The sequence below is a fragment of the Drosophila subpulchrella genome, unplaced genomic scaffold (genome assembly GCF_014743375.2).
Source record: "Drosophila subpulchrella strain 33 F10 #4 breed RU33 unplaced genomic scaffold, RU_Dsub_v1.1 Primary Assembly Seq354, whole genome shotgun sequence".
In the NCBI taxonomy this organism is placed as follows: Eukaryota; Metazoa; Arthropoda; class Insecta; order Diptera; family Drosophilidae; genus Drosophila; species Drosophila subpulchrella.
The window spans coordinates 2,750,278-2,770,183 of record NW_023665577.1 but is presented as its reverse complement, the minus strand read 5'-3'; the positions used below and the strand labels follow the sequence as shown (position 1 = coordinate 2,770,183).

Here is a 19,906-nt window from a genome sequence, read left to right as displayed (position 1 = left end):
TACAGTCAATGGCATACTAATAGCTGAAAACATTATTAGAAAGTGCTTGGCCCTGAGCGCCAGTAAAACAACATTGTCGTTAATTATCAATTGTTATTTCTTTAATTGTCTCGAAATCGGAGGCTTACAACTAGTCAACACAATCTTACGAAACTCCTCGCTAAGTTACACTATGCCTAGGGCTAAAACTAGGTGGTAGGAGGGCTATGCTAGTTAAATATAATACGTGGTGCGTGATAAATTCGCTGCAGATCTGGTTCGGTGATGATGAAGGCGCCGCGTCGCCCTACTTGGCCACCTCCTTCCAGTGGACGATGGCGCGCTGCTCGTCCGGGGCATCCCGGAAGGGACGGCTGCCGTCGGAGTGCACGTACTCGTTCACCTGGAAGTTGAGGAGCGTCTTGTAGTGATAGACGTCGGCCAGCTGCTGCGTCAGCGGACTGGTGTTGGTGGTGAAGATGCCGGCGAACTGCTTCTCGCGGGCCACCCGCAGCACCTCGTGCTCCATGAAGTGCATGCAGGCGATGTTCTCGCGGGGATTCAGGTTCTCGGCGGTGCCCATCATGAACGAGTGCAGGATCTGGTTGGGGCCCTTGGGCAGGTAATCGTCCCTGTTGAGCAATTCAGGTTAGCACAAGGAGCACCGAGCATTCGAGGACTAACTCACCTAATGGGACCCTCGCAGAACTCAAGGAACTCGAAGACAATGAGCAGCTTTGACTTGATGTCCACCTCGGGCTCGTTCCGCGCATCAAAGTTCAGCGCTGTGCCAATAATGCGGTCCGTGTTGCGATCGTAGACCACAAGGCTCAGATTCCTCTCCACCAACTCGTTCCAGATATCCTAAGAAATTATTATTGAGGTATTACTTAGCTATCACATGCTAAGCTATTTATTTACTCACATTCAGGATATCGCTGTAATCGGAACGCAAGACTCCGGGCTTGAGCCACTGCTCCAAGTCCGCTTTATTATAAAAGCTGGCCACAATGATGCTACAACATGAGTTTCGAAATTAGTATACCAATTTCCGTTTAGATTTCTGCCGCCCACTACTCACTCGATGACTTCCTGGCGGTGATCCAGGCGCAGTGGCACCGCCTCCATCTTCAGGTGCGGACAAGCATTCAGGGACTCCTCCTCCAGCTGCACTGTGTCATGGTTGGCCGCCATCCGCTCGATGATCTCGCCCAGATTCTTGGCCGCTATGAACTCGGAGATGCCGATGTTGTAGCCCTTCTCGCGCAGCAAAGTCACCGTGTAGATGGAGTTCAGCGAGTTGCCGCCAAGCTCGTAGAAATTGCTGTGCGGGGCCAAGGTGGCCCTGGTGGAGCGTCCAATCACCCCACCCACTGTCTCGAAGACATCCCGAGCCGTCAGTTTCAGGTCCTCGGGCACCTGGGAGTAATCAAAGTCCAGGACTATGCTGGAGTCGCCCTCGTTGTTGTTGGCCGTCTCGTAGGACTTGAGCAGCGCCTGGCGATCCACCTTGCCGTTCACCAGCAGAGGAACGTGCTCCAGGATGACCACCTGAGGCGTCATGTAGTCGGCCAGCTTGTCCTTGAGGCGCGCCTCCATCTGCATCTCGGTGACCATGGGGGCATCATCGCGGAGCTTGACAAAGGCCAGGATGGCCTGATCCACATGTCCGGCGTGGTAGCACAGCACAATGGCCTTCTCCACTAGCGGCAGCTCTGCCACATTCTTCTCCACCTCGGAAAGGTCCACGCGATGCCCGCGGATTTTTACTTGGGAGTCGGTGCGACCCTCGTACATGATGCTACCATTCTTCAGGGATCCGTAGTCCCCGGTGCGATACAGACGGGCGTATTCTGGGGAGGCAAAGTTAATATAAGGATTTAGGAAAACTAATCACCTTCACTGGAATTTTACAAACGGTACACATGGAAATACTTGATAAGATATGATGAGCATTTTCATAAAATTCAGTATCAACTCTATCTAGAGACTTTCGAATATTGCTACCTCTCTCTAACTCAGAGTAACTTTAGGAGATTTCTCGCTCTTTCGATTTGAGAGAGTTTCGAAGAGAGAAAAATTATACATGTTATTATGCTAAAGTTACCATGCAAATATCAGATTGATCCTTATAAGTTTACTCTTCCGTATAACAATATTTCTTAAGAGATTTTTATATAAGTAGGATAACTTACTCTTTTCCACAGCCAGTGGGTTCTCCAGAAAGCGCTCGGGATCGCGACCGTTGACATAACCAGCGGCCAAGTTGAGTCCCGAAGCGAAGATCTCCCCAATCTCGCCGTTCTTCACAGGACGATAGTCGGCATCCAGCAGATAGATGACGGTATTCGACACAGGAATGCCTAAGAGAGGGGGATTCTTGGGTTATATAAGTCCCTGAGAGAAACCTGGGATAGACCTCACCTATGGGCACATTGTCGTAGAGACTTAGCTGCTTCTTGCTCTCGCAGGCGAAGTAGGTGACATCGCCCATTACCTCCGTGGAGCCGTAAAAGTTGTACAGCCGGTGCACGCCCTCGTCAAAGTAGTCGAAGAAGCTGCTGGCCAGGGCCACCGATAGGGGTTCCCCGGAGCAGACCCAGATCTGGAGGTTATACAGCAACTTCTGGGCAGCTCCGCCGCCCTCCATCTTCAGATACATGAGCAGCGATCGCAGGAGCGTGGGCACCAGCACCAGACGCCTGATCTTGTAGCGCTCCAGCAGGGCCACCAATCGCTGGGGATCCTTAGTCACCGCCTTGGGCACCACCAGGACGGCCAGGCCACACATCAGCGGACCCCACAGCTCGGCGATGGAGTCCACGAAGGTCAGGGCCGTCTTGAAAACGCTCACTGCCTCATTGGATGTGTAGGGAAAGGTGGCCCACTGCCACTGGAGCCGGTTGATGATGCTCTCGTGCGGCAGGCGCACTCCCTTCGGAACGCCCGTGCTGCCCGAGGTGTAGAGCACGATGGCGATGTGGTCGTTGCCACCGCGCAGCATCTCCTCCGAGAGCAGGTTGGAGCCGGCCAGCTGGAGGGATTTGGCGTAGAGCTCGGTAGCGGAGAGCGTGGGAGTTCCCTGGAAACGGCCCGCATCGATGCAGTCATCGCGGATCACCAGCGTGGGCTTCGCCTCCAGCAGGATGTGGTGGATGCGGTTGGCCGGAAAGCTGGGATCGATGGGCAGATAGGCGCCGCCTGCCTTCCAGATGGCCAGCAGGGTGGTGACCAGTCCCTCCGACGGCTGCATGCACACGGCCACGATGTAGTCTCCATCGCTGTTGGGCTGCAGGAAGCGTCCATGGGTCTCGGCCACCAGGAGGCGGGCTGCCCTGTTGGCCCGCTCGTTCATCTGCCGGTAGCTGCTCTGACTGGGCGCCATTCCGTGGCCCGGGGTGTCCGGCTGATAGAGAGTGGCCACCTTGTCGGCGTACCGCAGCTGCTGCTCCTCGAAGATGCGGTGCAGAGCTCTCGGCGCAAAGTCCTGCTGCAGACCCTTGACAATCGACAATTGCGGCAGCGAACCCATCTTGAAATTGTGTTACCTGTGAAGTGGGTTATGCGATAGAGTTAGCTTCGAAGTGTTAACTTAAAACTTGAAAACTCAAGTTCAAGTCTATGGACTTTAAAGTTATTTGTCATTCTATGACTTGAAACAATAGGTGCAAATGGCGCCACTTACAAGTGAAATGTTAGAGTGAATTCCATGCATTATCAAGCCGAAAGCAATTAGGACTAAGCACATCACCCAGAGATTCTACAAGTTACATCATCGCTCCCAACTTTTATTATGCAATGCGGGTTATTGGCTTATTGCCTTGCGGTAGCAATTAAATTCATTCATACATGCATATTTATAGCGCTTCGTGTTAATAGAGCGCTCACACAATAACCCATTATTATGAATGAATATTGAACCTGGCTTAAACGGACGACTTCTGGTAAGCATTATTTGTTCGATTAAATTATTATTATTCTCTTAAGCTACAATAACCTTTTAATTATATTCTCTTCAGCTCCAGAAATGTTGCAATGATTGCTAATTATAGGTTAGAGGGTAGTCCTAACTATTTATTGATTTTAAAGCAGGCAATATACATATTTAATGAGTAATCCATGAGTTGCAAAGCAGCTTTTATGTTTATTTTTATTTTGTTTGTTGCAAATGCTTGCCAACAGCCCCATGTAAATTTAAATTACGGCGACGTTTTTATCTCTGCGCTTAGCACCATATTTTTCCCTAACCTATCAGTCATACTTTTGATACAGGTTTGTTTAGTCGGGGAGTAGAGTCCCTCCTTCAGATACTTACTATTACTACTTAATGCATTAGCATAGCCACCTGCTTGTCGAAACTAATTACGGCCGGGTTAATCTATGTGGGCTTATACTATAAGTTAAGATCTGTTCCGCCTTTGGCACGTTTTCCAGCGCCTGTTGTAATATCGTAGTTTTTTCATGAAATTCTGGGCATTGTTGAATTAAATATCTATTTATTTGCTTATATATATACCCAATATTTCTTCGAGTTAACGGAATTTAGTTTAGGATTTTATAGCTTGGTCGTTGGACTTGGCTGGATGCCTAAACAGCCGCTCGAAATGCGGCATGCTAACTCGATAATTGCATTAAGCTAGCCAATTGCCGAGCCACCGGTCATAAAATTGAAGCAATCGCTGGCCCAAGATTGCTGGAGGTCTTTGAGCTGCGCCAGCCTTATGCTCATGTCCATTGGCGTGTCATAAAGCCCAGTTAAAATGTCATTGTGCCGACCGTTTCTGGTCTCCGAGACCGTAGATTTATCTGTATCTACTACCTGTATTTGTATCTGATTCTGCTTCGCTCCAATGTCAAGCACTCTAATCAAAAAACATGAAGACAGGCAGCCGTCTGGAGGCCCAAGAACGGCAATTACCCCTGGCCTTAGCTCTAATGTTAATCTCTGATTTGGTTTTAAAATGTGATTCCATTTTGTAGTAGACCTCATTAAAAGACTCCGATCGGGGAAGTGGCCTGTTGCCACTGGGAAAAGCAAGGTGGCCAGGAAGCTTCTTGGGCCAGGGCTCCATGAATTATTCAATTGTTTCCGCTTCTTCTCCCTGGTGGAGGAGGAAATGGACTGGAAGTGGAAGTGGAAGCAAAGGTGGAGGCTAGTTGTAACCATCGCGGCTGCCGAGCTCAAAACAAGTTATACTTCAATTGCGCAATTGTGGTTCTGGTTTTCGGACCTGCTTAATTCTGAATTCTCAACCACTGGCATACATTTTTTGGCAGCCGAGCAATTTACAACGGTTTACGGGGCGTATACGTAACTTATTCAAGGCTAGGCAGAAATCATTTCCCAAGCGCCCATTACGTATGCGCCGTGTGAGTCCAATTAGTCTGTTCACTTGCATGTACTATATACTCGAGTATATCGTAGTCAGCATATAGCAAGCCCCTGCATATATCGTATCTGCATACAATGCTGGCGAAGTCCATTGTTTTGGTCCCGCCGCTCGAGTGCATTCTTGAGCCCCCTTGGTTTTCTTGGCATTTCACATCATCGATTTAATGCATCCAGCGACTTCTGTTCACCTTCGCTGCCTCCGTTGATGAGGTGAAATCCATGCGGCTGATTTAATGTTATTACTGGTGCCCCTGTTTGCCATTAGATCGTCGAAAAAAGCCATTAAAAACTGAGGTGGCCAGCAGTCAGTGGCCACTACCAGTACCAGTGCCTCGATTGAAAATCATTTAAGACTGACACTGCGAGTGCTGCCTTTAGTTTTCCGCTCCAAGGTTGCACTGGTGTTAGATTGAATTGCAGTTGCTTCTGAGGCTCTGTGGTTCTGGCGCTTTCGGAAAATCGTTCCATAATTATCACCGTGCCGTGTAATTTGTAATTTACATAATTATTGCCTGCGTTTCGGCTGGGTTGAATGACTGTTGCACTTGGCAGATCAACAACATTGCCTAAGGTCGCTGGGTTTATCTGGTATCTAGTATCTCGAAATGTTTCCGCTGGCGATTCCAAAGAGTGTGGCTAATTAATTTGTCGAACCGTCGTGGGAGGCGGTCAAATCAAAATACAGCAGTTCTCTCTGCTCTTTTATTGGATGGATTACTGTGGTTTGTTGTGTTTTTTCTGCTCCCTCGACTGATTTGCTTAATTGAGTAAAAGGCGGCTAATTTAAGCCGTGGTGGGGCGCACTTTATCTGCACGACTTTGGGGTCGTCCCCGGTGAGTGTGATCTGTTTTTGTCCGAGCGGAGGTTTTTCCCCCACCGCCGCTGACATTTTTCCGCAGTATTTCCGATTGTGAGTCAATTGGATGACAAGTCCCCGTGTCCCCGTGTGTGTGTAGAAAAAAACCGCACTTAAGAACACAAACAACTGGCAAAACTAACGATCTCTGCATAGAGTCTGGGAATCAATTCGCATGCTCATTAGCGAGCCAAGTTCAAGACGGCGAATGCAAATTGTGCACCATAAAAAGCGCTTGTAAACGATATGCGACACCCGTTTAGCACGTACTTAACATAATTAATAGCCGATCGCCCTGGCCAATGACTCAATTGCAATTATAAATCCATCACTGCCGCCCATAAGTATACGCCGCGTTGGCCGCTCTTAATAGCAGTTCACAGATGTGTAGCAGGTGATTTGTTCAGCACGCCAAGACAAATTAAATGTCATTTGCGGGATACTTATGCTAGCATTTAATGTGCCGATGGTTTGTCTAACAAGTCAAGTGGCTGGTTAAGAGCCAGGTGCTAAACGGTATGAAAATAGCTGGGGATTCTGAGAAAATTGAAGGCTGGAATCTTTGTTTTGCCCCCTGGGGCCATTACCTTTTATGACCCAGCCCCGCCTTGAAAACTGTTTGCCTTTTGCATTTCGAGAGTGCATTCTCAAGGAATGAGGCGCTTGGCAAATCAAGTTGGCTTTTTATTTTAAGCATTTCGCTCACTTCCCTTATGAAACTGGTTTCTGTAGAATCCAGAGCAGGTCTCATCTTCTGTGAGAAACGTTAAATATAATGTTCATCCACATTTGTTACTATAGGAAGGGTTTTTTTAACGCTAGAAAACCCACCAATAATTACTTAATTAAAACCCCAACAAAACCTTAGCCCACTAAAGAATCTCCGACGAGTGAAGCGCGGAGAAAACAGTTTTGTTCCATCCATTATTTTGAAGCTAAAACTAATTGCATTTTTTGTTGTTCCTCAGCCTAATGAATTTTGTGTTCTTTCTGTCGGAAATGATGTAACTTGGTAAAATAATGAGGAACCTGACACGGGCATTAAATTACGCGAGAATTATTTTGTTAACTGCTCCTCAACATGCATGGCAAGTAAATTTGCATATTAGGTAATTTCGGGAAAGCGGTTTTGCCGAATCTTGATAAATACTTGATTATCACGTATACGTACCGTGGGTATCCAGAAATTCTGACACTTGATAATTTGAACAGTTGTTGTGTTACTCTTTCAAATGTTTATCTGTGGCCGTTTGACACTGAGCACGTTTCTGTTCATAAATCTATGATTTTCTTCTTTTTGCTATCGATCAAGTGAGTCTACCAAAACTTCCTTTTTTTTGGTCACTTCACTGGCGTTTCACTTTGATTTTGGTGGGCAGCCAAAAAAACTGCAACGCGTGCTATGTACTTGTAAACGGCGCTCGCAGACTAATCAGAATCCCAGCACCCGACTATCTTATATATCCGACCGATCCGTCGCAGCCTCGGTCGCCGCGGGCTGCGCAGTCGCAGTCGGCTGGCGAAGAATGGCAGAGCAGCGGCAGAGGCCAGAATGACAGAAAAAAACCAGTTCCTGCTCTTACAGCCGCTGCAATTACCGCTCGCAGCATACTACATATAGGTAGTACAGTGTGTGGCCTGTGTGTGTGGCTGCCAGATTAGAATTCGCATCGCCTCAGTTTGGTCGCCATTTTTAGCAGGCCTGCCTCTGGTGACGTAGGAAATGAAATGAAATTCCTGGCGGTCCCCGCACTCACTAATTGGCAGGCAAAACACACAGTTTGGATTACTATTTTTCTGCCCACCAGACGTTTGGAAATCCCTCGCATGACACACAACTAAAAGCGGTTCGAGGAAAGTCATAGACAGCTCTGATTGAGCACACTAGAAAGCCGCTTGGAAGTCGAATCAAACTGGACTTGGATTTCAAGTGAGCAGGAGGTGTACAGTACAGAACATGTACATAAATTTAATTCGTTTTTGAGATAATGATAGTGGATAAAATGTAAGTGCTGCAAAGGTTGCCTGTATAACAGCTTCTTAAATGCACATACTTAAATATAGGGCTTACAAGTTTTACGAAATCTTTGTTTGGGATCTGATGAGAATGCACATCAATTTTAGGTTTTTTTAAAGCCCCAACCTGTGCCAAGTAATACAAAATTTTGTTTTTTTAATTCACACGTTTTAAATATTTATTTTGCTTAAAGCAACAACCTTCTGATAAATTAAAAGAAAATTTTAAAAGCACTATATATATTCTTCATCATGATTCGCAAGCCAAATACTACTGTAGTTATCGAACTATTAAGCTAAGCTTATATCGTATTCACCTTCCTAAATGAATATTTTTCGTCTTTTTAAAGTAAAAACGCTCGCTGGACAAGTATTTGCTTTAAATTATAGATGTTCGATTTCCGGAGACATAGTTCTCTGATATAAAGTCAATAAATGCTATGGCTATAGTCAGAATGTTATATTCGAGTTGGAGACAATTCGATTTAAGTAAGTTCCAGTAATGGAAGTTCGTCTGTATTTTGGATTAAAGATTTAGGGCCGTTTTTCTTAAAGCCTTGAAAATGGTAATTCCTAGAGTTATTCCTTGAAGTAAATCGCTAAAAGGTAATATATATGGTAAATATAACCTTAGATAAATCCAATTCCAATTTTCACTTCCAGGCGAGTTTGCAAGCTATTGTATCGGGGTGGTGAATGTTGGAATACCTTACAACATTGTTATCTAAACGGATATTTTTTTTACCCAGTTTAAGTGGCCAGATTCTTCTCATTCTATTCGGTTCGGGGTAACAAATCTCATCTGATATTGCAATTTAAGGCTCAATTAATCTTTGAACTTGACTGTGAATGTGGTTACAACATTATTACTGCCAACGCCTTCTAGACATTGCGAAATGGTCGAATTTACGACTGGCCATGTCGGAGGAGACTGTGGCCAAGAGCGATTGCGACTACTGCATTTAATGGGGATTTGATTGCCGGTGCTTCGTACCGTGCGAAAGTAGAATGGCAATTAAAAATTGAATTTCAAATAAAGCGAGGATCGAAGTGGATGCAATTTGTAGATCGATGCTGTAGCTGTCAGTCAAGTCGATCTTCATGCTTATAAGTAGATACATGTGAGAGGGAATTCTCTATGGCTAACGTATGCTGGCAGTCATGTTTTCACATTACAAAGTTGGTGTGAAAATTTGCAGTTATAGTATGGCAGCGAGGCGCCTGTCCCCTGACTTTTACGTCAATCATTGCTCAATAGATACACCGCTTTTTAATGCTGTCGAGCTCGTTGGAATCTCACAATAAAGTGGACTTCATAAATAGTAGACAAGTATCGATGTCGATCATTGTTTGCAAAGCCAAGGTTAATCAGTTAATTGAATAAATGCTCAAAGAAAGTCCATGCCCATTCGAATGTTCAAGAATCCGAAAATAATACTGTGTAGCCAATTGATCGACTATTAATTAGCAAGTTATAGGTGTTCCGCGAAAAAATCAACGTTAGCAAAAGTCCAAACTGCGATGCGGGTAAGAATTTGGAGCTGTCAAATGGCATCATTACCGCACAATGTGGTCTTATTTGCATTTATATGAGATTGATTTTTATAGAATATAAAATATGACAGTTGATCGGTTCAATAATTAATTTATGAGCTTCAGAATGGTTAAGTAAGTGACTTTTAATTTTAATGGCAGGCATTAATTATCGTATAAACAGACAATAAATTTAAATCGAATAGTTTTTATTAAATTGAATTTCCTTTTCATTCGATTTCAACCTCCGAATGAGCAACTATAACTTTAATAGCACCAACAATATAAGTTGCTTTCATAAAAATAATTGTCGGCAGTTTAACAACTTCAACGATAGTTGCATTCGCTGTTGATTGACCATAAAAATTTCGCATTCTCCTATACATTGTAAGCGTTCATTAAAAGTGCAAACTTCCTTTATTCAATTGCTCTGCCAATTAAACGTTCTGCATTACAAGTAACTCAGCGGAATGCTGAGCATAAAAAACGCCACAGTGGGGGACTTTTTACTGGGCTGAAAAAAAGGATTCACACGGAAAAATTTGGCACACAGCTCTTAACTGGAATTTAATGGGGGTTTGACTTCAAAGATCTGTGACTCACTCCCGAAAGTGTTTTGGCATCGGTCTGCTGCTGATAAGGTGATCTGCAAGAGCGCTTAATTAACTGATTATCGACAGTTTATTAGATCCATTAAAGGTAGCCATAAAGAGGGTGTGTCCAAGCCGATAAAAACTAACCCGCTGTTCTCCCATTTACATAATGGTCCGTTGGCTTCTGGTGGAGGCAAAGATCCATATCGGTGATCAATTCACACCCCAGTCACGTTTCCAGATCGCGACGTCAGCGACCGTGAGGAGGCATCTTTGGAACCGGCTAGTAGTCGGCCGATTCGAGCTGATTTGAGCTGATCCGAGCAGATCTCGCGCATCCGGACTTCCCCAAAAAGAAAGTGTGACGCATCCGCCATGTCGGTTGGACGATTCTACGAACCGAATCGCTGGCCGGTAACAATGTTCTTATTTGTTTTTGTCGACTCGCGTGATTTGTGCTTTTTAAGCACACTTGTGACGCGATAATGCTGCCGCTATTGCACAGAAAAAAAATCCCCAAAATCGAGTGTTTGTTTACATCGGAATAATAGCTTTTGATCTGCACATTGCTATTCTAACCAAGAACATGGAAGTCAATACGTTTTAAATACTTCCTTTCAATAGAAAATAAAAATTGTAATTAAAATAGACATTGATTGATGTTAGTTTAAACTAGATAATCAAAATATATAATTAAAATAGATAATGAAGTTGCTCAAACCTAATTTTTAGAAAATATTTTATTTCTTAAGTGCTTTATTGGCTTATCACTATTGGATGTGATAATACTATTGACATTAATTTTAGGACATGACAGTTGGTTTTTTTTTGCTTCAAAGTTTAACTTTATGTGAGTTTCCAGACTGATCTATTAACGAAAATTTATTCAACCACAAACTTACCTAAATATTAATTTATTTTCCTTTTTCAAAATTACTAAATACAAAAAATGGACAAGTTTGTCAATCTAAGGGAGTACAAGTAAATTATGTATAGAATAAAATATACATTTTTAGTTGTATAAATATTAAAATTCTCTTTTTTGGTAAATAAATTAGATTGAGGTCTCTAGTTTCTTTCAGTGTGAATTTGCAGGAGGCAGTCGAACTCGTTTTCGCTGCGACAAGTATTTCCCTAAACAACTCGACGCGGGATAATTTACTGTTAAGAACAGCCGGCGGTTATGGCTTTCGAGTCGAATATATAACATAACAATTCGACGGCGCTGATTGCTTTCGCGTTCGGCTGATCGACTCTTTTGATGTTGTTGCGATCTGCGACTGTGATTTGGCCTTTTTCGATTAGCTCCGCTTTGTTACGCATACGTCGTGTTGGACATGACAACATGACAATGACAGCGACGCTTTTTGTCGACATGCGTACCAAAGTCGAAATCAAAGCCAAGACCAAAATCAAAACGCTAACAATATAACCATCTTAATCGCGGACGTGTCGAGTGCCCGGCGGATAATTACTTGCAAGAATCTGGTCCCTGCACTTACGGAAGTCCCGGGCACTTCCACCAGCCGGTCAGCTGGGCCAATTCTAATTGAGTTACGCGGCCAATTAAACGATCATTAGAGCTGCAGCCCGAAGCCACTTGATCAGAAGGCTGGTCTATCTACGGACAGTGACATTAATGGATAGGCGTGGTGGCGGAGACGGGCCACTGGTCATGTTAGATGCAAATTTGCAAATGTCGCAACATGTTAATGAGGGGATTGTAAATAACGAATCTAATTTCTATATATGGTGAGTAAAACCACCTGAAAACTTGAGAGTCCAGCCATAATTCAAAGATAAGCGTGAACCTGTAAGCCTGCTGTCATAATTAATATTAAATGGGTTTTTTACGTTTTCTAAAGTTAACCATGGCCCACCAAACACGTCCCCAACTTATCTCCTTGGTTTTAGCTTAACAAACTTTTCCTGAGAATCCGATTGTGGCAATGGCAACTCAGAAATTATGCACCACGCAGTAGCCACATGGAGATAGCATTTCCCCACATCGTAAACTACCACCTCATTGGGGGTTCTTAGGAATTCTTGCTCTAAGTTAGTATACGGATAAGATTATATAGGGAAAGCAGTTAATATACAGCCATACTAGGTAAGGACAATTGAAGAACCTTACAGCTTTCGGAGTTCAGTTCGATCATTTCTACACTTCTCAAAAACGGAAATTCGAATTTTACGATATTCATTTTATAGAAACCCTGTGGATAGCAGAAGAAACAAGTTTTCTAGTAAAATGGAGCAGTAAATATAAATGAATACATTAGCAACGCTTGATTTCAATTTAAGTTTCCATGAATTCATATATTTGAAAGCCAAAACGCTTTCCATGATTTTTGAACATTTGACATTGTTGTGTAGTCACACCATAATCTGAAACAGTGTCTTCCAAAATTTACAATACAACATTTAAAGTACAAATTGACAAGTATCCCGACCTAAAAAGTTTTTAAGATTATCTTTTAGCGGTCAAATAAACCGAAACATTAATGTTATGGCCTTCAAAAATTTTAATATAATTGACCATGGTCAAAAAAATGTTTGAGGTGTGTTACTGGAGGGTTACTGTAGGCTCTTTTGAATATTGATAATAGTGTCGATAAGATTTAGCCCATGACAACAGTTCATAATGATTCTGTAAAAAACCGACTTCTTCGTAAGTTAAAATTGTATGTTAGTACTTAGGGTTAACACCAAATCATCGTGAACCTTGCAAATGTAATGACTATTATAAAAGATAAGTGGCAATCCTAAGGCTGATCATTTGCTTGCAAGTTGGTCGTCGAAATGGCCACAAGTCTATTAGTCATCCTTCTAGTTGGCGCTGCCCTAGGAAAATCCGAAATTCCAAATGAGGAACTTCCGGACGGCGATATCAAGTATATGACGGAATATCATCGTCTAAGCAGATTGCGGCATTCGCCAGAGGAGTTCTTCAGCTACTATCAGAACATAACGTTATACGATCTGGTTCCAGACAAAAGGCTACCCACCGCGCAGGACTTACAGTGTTATTCGGAGTTTGCCCAGTTGACGGCAGGACTATCTTCAGGAAGTCTATGGGCATACAAAAGTAAGTTCAGAGAAAGATAAAGAATGTGAATAAAATGTTAAAGTGAAATGTCCAGTGATCGACGGCAGGAATTCTAATGGGTCACCTCAAAGACCTGGATCATTATGAAGAGTGCGTTAGAATTGATCACGCCATCGGGTCTAGTTTTAATATCCAGTGCAAGTACTGTATTGCCCAGCTGCCTCGGATTGCCTGGCTTTTGGGTCTAAGTTGGGTGGGACTGGCCAACTCCTTCCTGGCCTCTCGACTGCGGCAGCCACTCTCAAAGCGTCTACATTTGGTATCTCTTCGTTCAGAACCTCAATGCGGGACCTACTCGCGTGAACACCTACTTTTCCGATTACGATGTGGTGAGTGTTAAGCAAGCTCTCTTAAAATTGATCTTTACTAACTTGCATTATTATGATGATATTTATAGATGCTGCGTTTCTGGCAGGACTTTAAGTTCTCGGTGCTGCTCGCCTATGTAATGTACATCCTAATCGAAGCTCCTTGTGGCGTTTTGGAGACATTATTACTTTCGAACCGAAAACCGGCTTCCAAACCCACTGATAGACGGCTTCCAGAGGTAGCCCCGGAAGCCTTGGAAACACCTGAAGAGCTTGAAAAGCAGACAGGGACTTTCAATCCCAATAAAATAGCAAGGAAAATAAGTGGAGTACCTGGACAGGCCTAAACTATCTTTGGGAAACACTTGCCACTAGTAATATAGCTCTACTTATTACAAAAGATGTGTTAAATGTGAGTTATGTGTTCAATTACAGTACCATTAAAGATGCAGACAGATTTAGCTGACCATATATTAATGGTGACACGTGGCAGCGACTCCGGCTGATCACTTTTCAAGTCGATCAAGTTCCACGCGAAACCGGCCTCATGTAAATGAACTAATTGCAAAGATCAGATTATTAAGATATACCTGCTATCAGCTTTCCGGACTGATCGCCTCTACTTAATCAGAAAGTCATAAATAGCGCCTAGAAACCCACTCGACCAGCCACAAGCGTGTTCTATTTACCAGACATCGACAGATAAGAAAGTGATTTGCAGTATATTAATATCAGGTAATGGTTGGTTTTTGGACCGTAGGAATTGTTCTCAAGTGGGCAAGGTCGAGGAACCCCTGAACACTTCATATCCCTATTTGGTATTCCTCTTCGCACACCACCGATATACGAAGTGCACATTATGATCTTAAATTCCGCGAATTACTTTGGAAGTATTAGTTTATTATTTATATGAATTTAAAGTGTTGTTTAATACTCTAGCACCCGAAGTGTTCTGCGTCGATAAGATAATCACACTCGACCCCCATAATATGCAAAAACAAAAGTTTCTTAAATGATTTTAATCAAAATAATAAATTTTTTTTATTGTATTTAAAGGTATTTCCGAAGATTGCGGAGTCACGTTAACGCAGGAAGGAGGCTAATCGAAAGTCACCATATATTACTAATCCTTATCTCAGACGAACACTAGACATTGCTTATAAAAGGGGTCGCTCCAGTCCGGATGCCAAATATTCGGCGGTCGAACGTCTACAGAGATGGTGAAAATCACACTAGTACTACTTCTTTTAGGCCTGGCCATAGCCAGTGCCCTCGATCTGGGTCCAGCCCAAGGCTTGGAACTGGATGCAGAGGACTATCAGAAGTTAAACAAACTAAGGCATTTGTCAGAAGAGTTTTTTACCAATTACCGGAATGTAACAATAGAGGACTTTGTACCCGAAGGACGAATTCCCACCGTTTCGGATCTACTGTGCTATGCGGAATTTGCTCAGCTCACCGCAGGACTGGCCTCCGGCAGCCTTTGGTCCTACAGAAGTAAGTGTTAGGTGAAGTGAAATTGTGAGTGGAGACTTAAAAGATGTCTTTGCACAGTGATTGACTCCTGGGGTTCCATTCCGGCTGGAATCCTGAAGGGTCACTTCAAGGACCTGGGTCACTACGACGAGTGCGTTGCCATCGAACAAACCGTCGCATCGGGCTCCACTGTGGTTGGAAAATACTGCCTGGCCAAACTGCCTCTGACGGATTTGCTTGGTGGTGGTGTTGGGGGTGGCTTCTCGAATCTAATGAATGTCCAGTCGGCCGTTTGCTTCCCCGCCTCCTGTTCGGCCACCAATATGGACACACTCCTGAAACGAGTCGTGAAACAACTGATCGGATTGGAACTGACATCGAGCTTGGTCAGCGAAAGCACCTGCAAAACTGCTGAGCGTGAAAAATACGATGCCGTGACCATTTTCTCCATGTAAGTTATAAATTTATATTTTTTTTAAGATTTTACTTTATTCGAGTGTTTCATTTACAGCGCTCTTTTTTCTGTGTTTGGCGGATTGGTGGTTTTGGCCACGCTCTACGACTATTTCTTGTGTGAGGATCAAAGTAAGCATAGTGGTTTTTCCACATAGGAAAACACCTCTCTATATTTTTATTATATTTGTAGAAAAACTTCCTGCTATCGTGAAGGCTTTCTCCGCTCGTGCCAATTCCCGATTTATATTCACTGTTAGTACCAAGTCCAATCCCAATGTTGTTGAGTGTCTTCATGGACTGCGTGGAATGTCCCTGATTTGGGTGTGCTATGGTCACGACTATATTATTGGTATCACCTCCCCCAACATCAACCTGTACGATGTGTATAGTGTAAGTAGAAATATAACCTTAAAAGAAAATTACCTAAATTAATTTGTATATCATCAGTGGGCCAAGACACCTTATATGGAAATTATCCAAGAGGGCGTGTTTGCAGTGGATACCTTCTTCTTTATAAGCGGACTTCTCGTTGCCATGGTCGCTCTGCGTGCGATGGAAAAGTAAGTAGTATACTCCCCCTAGCCCCGACCTTCCTATATCTACAATAATCATTTAAGGTCCAAGGGAAAGCTGAATATTCCACTGATGTACCTCCATCGCTATCTGCGCCTCACACCCATCGTGGCAGCTTGTATCTTGCTCTACTGGAAGATACTGCCCCTTTTGGGCGACGGCCCGCTCTTCGGCAACTGGAACTTTGATAACTACGCTACCTGCGAAGAAAACTGGTACTGGACCCTGCTCTACATTCAGAACTACGCCACCCATCAGAGTGTAAGTCCGAACTTGCTTTATTTTTTTGCGCGATTGTAATCATTACCCATTATATTTAGTGCCTGCAACACACATGGTACCTGGCCATCGATATGCAGTTGTATATCCTCGGTCCTTTCCTGCTGCTCATCGTCTACAAGTGGGGTAAGAAAGGTGCTGCGGTTGTTCTGCTAATTACTCTGGGATTCGTCGCCTACTTGTTCAGCGTTATGGTGATTAACGACTATTCTCTGTAAGTTTGGTTTTAACCCAATGTTTAGGAGTCTTAGTAATGTTATTTACTAAAAACAGATTAAATGGCACGGGCGGTGGACCTAACGAATACTCCGAAGATCTGTCCCACTACACCCACAACAGAACCTCTGGATGGCTAGTTGGCTTCCTGTTCGGCTACTTCCTGCACTCGATCCGTGGAAAGGACATCAAACTGAGTCGTCCTGCTGTCTGGCTGGGGTGGATCATCAGCTTTGCCCTGATGTTTACCTGCATCTTTGCCATGTATCCCTATGGAACGTTCAAGTCCAAGACCATTCCCATCCTTAACGAGGCCTTCTACGTGTCGCTCTCTCGTGTTGCCTGGCCCCTCGGCTTAAGTTGGGTGGTCTTTGCCTGCATGAAGGGATACGGTGGACTGGCCAACTCCTTCCTCAGCTCGCCACTTTGGCAGCCCCTGTCGAAGCTCTCCTTCTGCACCTACATGGGACATCTGGTGATCCAGAACCTCAATGGTGGGCGCACGCGAGTCAACACCTACTTCTCGAACTACGACATTGTAAGCATCCCGGGGTTACTGTTCAAGGTTCCGAAATAACAATCTACTCTCCCCCACAGATGCTGCGTTTCTGGCAGGACTTCGGTTTTTCAGTGCTGCTCGCCTATGTCATGTACATTTTGATCGAAGCTCCCTGCGGCGGAGTGGAGAGTCTCCTCCTGCCGAACCGAAGACCAGCTCCCCAGCCCAAGGTACTGCCGGCTGAGTCCTCGCCAGAGGCAAACCCAACACCTGTTGATGTAGAGAAGCTGGCTGCTCCTTTGAACGAAGGTGCTTCGGCATCGGCTCCTCCTCTGGAAATCAAGACTGAGCTCCAGACTAACTAAAACTGCTAGTTCTAAGGGCTAATAAGAAACCAAATCTTTATAGAAATAAATATAGAATACTATTTATATTTACATGTCGTATCCGAAATAAACCGATCAAAAATTATATATGGACTTAATTAACTAACATTGAAAACATCTTAGATGGGGGATTGGTCGGACACATATGCACATATCACGCTCTTGCGTGATGTAATTTCATATATGATGTCTATAGACAGATACACTATGTTCCTGTTCAGCTCAAATATGTATGCCTGGCATTACTAAAGATCATTAGATATCTAATAGATTATATCCTAATTTGGTCGCCAGGAAATTGATATTAGTAGTTTCCAGAACAATACAAAAAAGGAACATCGAAAGCGGCACAGTTTCCCATAAATCACGCATTATGACCATGTGGACTCCTTGGACCTTGAGCAGAACTTGACTCACAGAATACTCAGCACGTTTGAGTGGGTTTTCACTAAACTTGAACTTGATTGCCGTTTATAATAATAAACTGTTTCTTACAGTAAAGTGAATTAAAAGCAACACCGTTTACTAAGAAATAATATGATCAATAAGTTTTCTTAGGTAAAACGGTATTGATTATCAACAGTCGTATTTTAGATAGACTCCAGCGTTATAAAAGCCTCTTGAATTTCGAGAATCAGATGGCTGCTGATTGATATCTGAGCGGCTGGAGCTTGGGAAATCCAAAAACCAATAATATTTTGATTGCTCATTTGGTTTATTATTGCCCTGATAAGCGCCTGTCGCTCTCTTCGCCAATTAATGTTGAGTTGGTTGACAGAAGCAACAAGGAAATCCCATTAATTGTTTTCTGGAAACGAAAGACCTTTCGATTAGATAGTCATTCGACGAAATCCAAAGGTTTATAATCCTTAAGTGCATAGTGACTGTATACTCTAATCAGATCTAAAAACACTTGCACTTGTCATCGTTTTAAAAATAAAATCGTTGTATTTATGAATATTTACTTATAAAATGTTGTACATTGGAACCGTAAGTTATATTAGTTTAACAGGTGTATTACAAATTTGCATTCTAAATTAGCATATTTTGCAACTAGCACCATTATTTTTCTTAGCATGGATCACCAATCAAGTTTATCTATCTGTTAAAAGAGCATCACTGTATGGTTAAATTATCCTAAGGTTCTAAATATAATGTTTTGTTATGTAAATACAATTTTACGATTTCTTAGCCAAGTTGGGTCCAAAGACCCGTTGCTCAAATTCCTAGACTTCATAAAAGATTAAGATTGGATTAAGACTGATTACGTTTTAAAATGGACTTAATTAAATGAACGAATTAAACTTAAGTGTATCGTTGAAAATGATAAGAAAAAGTGATTTATTATTGGCAAATGGCAGACATTAGTTACAGTGCTTAAAGCCACTTACTATTTGAAATTTTATTGTCAAAGCTTTAGTAGCAATCTGACATTGTTATACCTTTTTAAAGGGTTAATAGTAGTCTTAGATGTAGTTCAAAGATTTTTGATCAGTACTTTTTTTTCAATACCATATAGTAGATTTAACGATATAAATGTGGTAAATTAGAATTTTTAAATAAAGATAATGGTTAAGATAGTAAAATTAACAAGTCATTTGGTTACTCCTTGTGAAAAATTAATAACTCAAAACAATAATATAAAATACATAAATACAAATAAGTAAAATTTCACCAAGGTCCTCTTTAGTCCGTTGAAAAATAAGTCCCTTTGTACTTCAAGTAAAAGAAATAAAATTATTTGATGTTAATAAAAGTACCTATATGTACCTTTTTAAAACTCTCTTTCTTTTTTAAAATTCGAATTATCTAAAAAAAAGTGAATATTTTAACCACAGACATATTAAAATTATATATGATACAATTTTACGACTTTCCCCATAAAATGTATGGTACAAAATATTACTATATTCAAATGTTAAATACAAAAAAGTTCAATTTTTATCTTGAACTGTAAATTGTAACATACATATAGTAAATGGTGCTGATTTCATATATGGTTCTAAGCCACATTCGAAAATCGTTAAATAATGGCTAAAATTAGTTAATTGAACCATATTTTCTCCGTGTGTACTTGCAGCACCCTGTATTGACCGTGATTGCAAGCCAGCTTTTACGCGCACTTCATTCAGATTGCGTCATAGAGATTCCGCCCGCTTTTCTACGCAATCTAAACAAAGTCCGATTTCCAGACGCTTTGCTGCTCCATTCACTAAAGCCCCGTCGAATGCTTT

General features: G+C 42.6%; 2 protein-coding genes across 2 annotated transcripts; one reads left to right on the top strand and one right to left on the bottom strand.

Moving 5' to 3' along the window:
• Positions 1–79: 79 nt before the first annotated feature.
• Positions 80–7,659, bottom strand: LOC119559991 (mycosubtilin synthase subunit C). The gene is made up of 7 exons (XM_037873255.1): positions 7,400–7,659; positions 2,404–3,527; positions 2,175–2,342; positions 1,061–1,832; positions 905–995; positions 668–843; positions 80–611 (listed from the first exon to the last, which is right to left on the bottom strand). The coding sequence occupies exons 2-7, from the start codon at positions 3,509–3,511 to the stop codon at positions 287–289; spliced, it is 2,640 nt and encodes an 879-aa protein (XP_037729183.1). The 5' UTR covers positions 3,512–3,527; positions 7,400–7,659; the 3' UTR covers positions 80–286.
• A 5,969-nt stretch (positions 7,660–13,628) lies between these two features.
• Positions 13,629–17,731, top strand: LOC119560295 (nose resistant to fluoxetine protein 6). Its single transcript, XM_037873665.1, has 11 exons — positions 13,629–13,808; positions 13,877–14,199; positions 14,844–15,284; positions 15,342–15,714; positions 15,775–15,848; positions 15,910–16,109; positions 16,167–16,279; positions 16,337–16,553; positions 16,613–16,785; positions 16,845–17,325; positions 17,385–17,731. The coding sequence occupies exons 3-11, from the start codon at positions 15,005–15,007 to the stop codon at positions 17,649–17,651; spliced, it is 2,178 nt and encodes a 725-aa protein (XP_037729593.1). The 5' UTR covers positions 13,629–13,808; positions 13,877–14,199; positions 14,844–15,004; the 3' UTR covers positions 17,652–17,731.
• Positions 17,732–19,906: the final 2,175 nt, after the last annotated feature.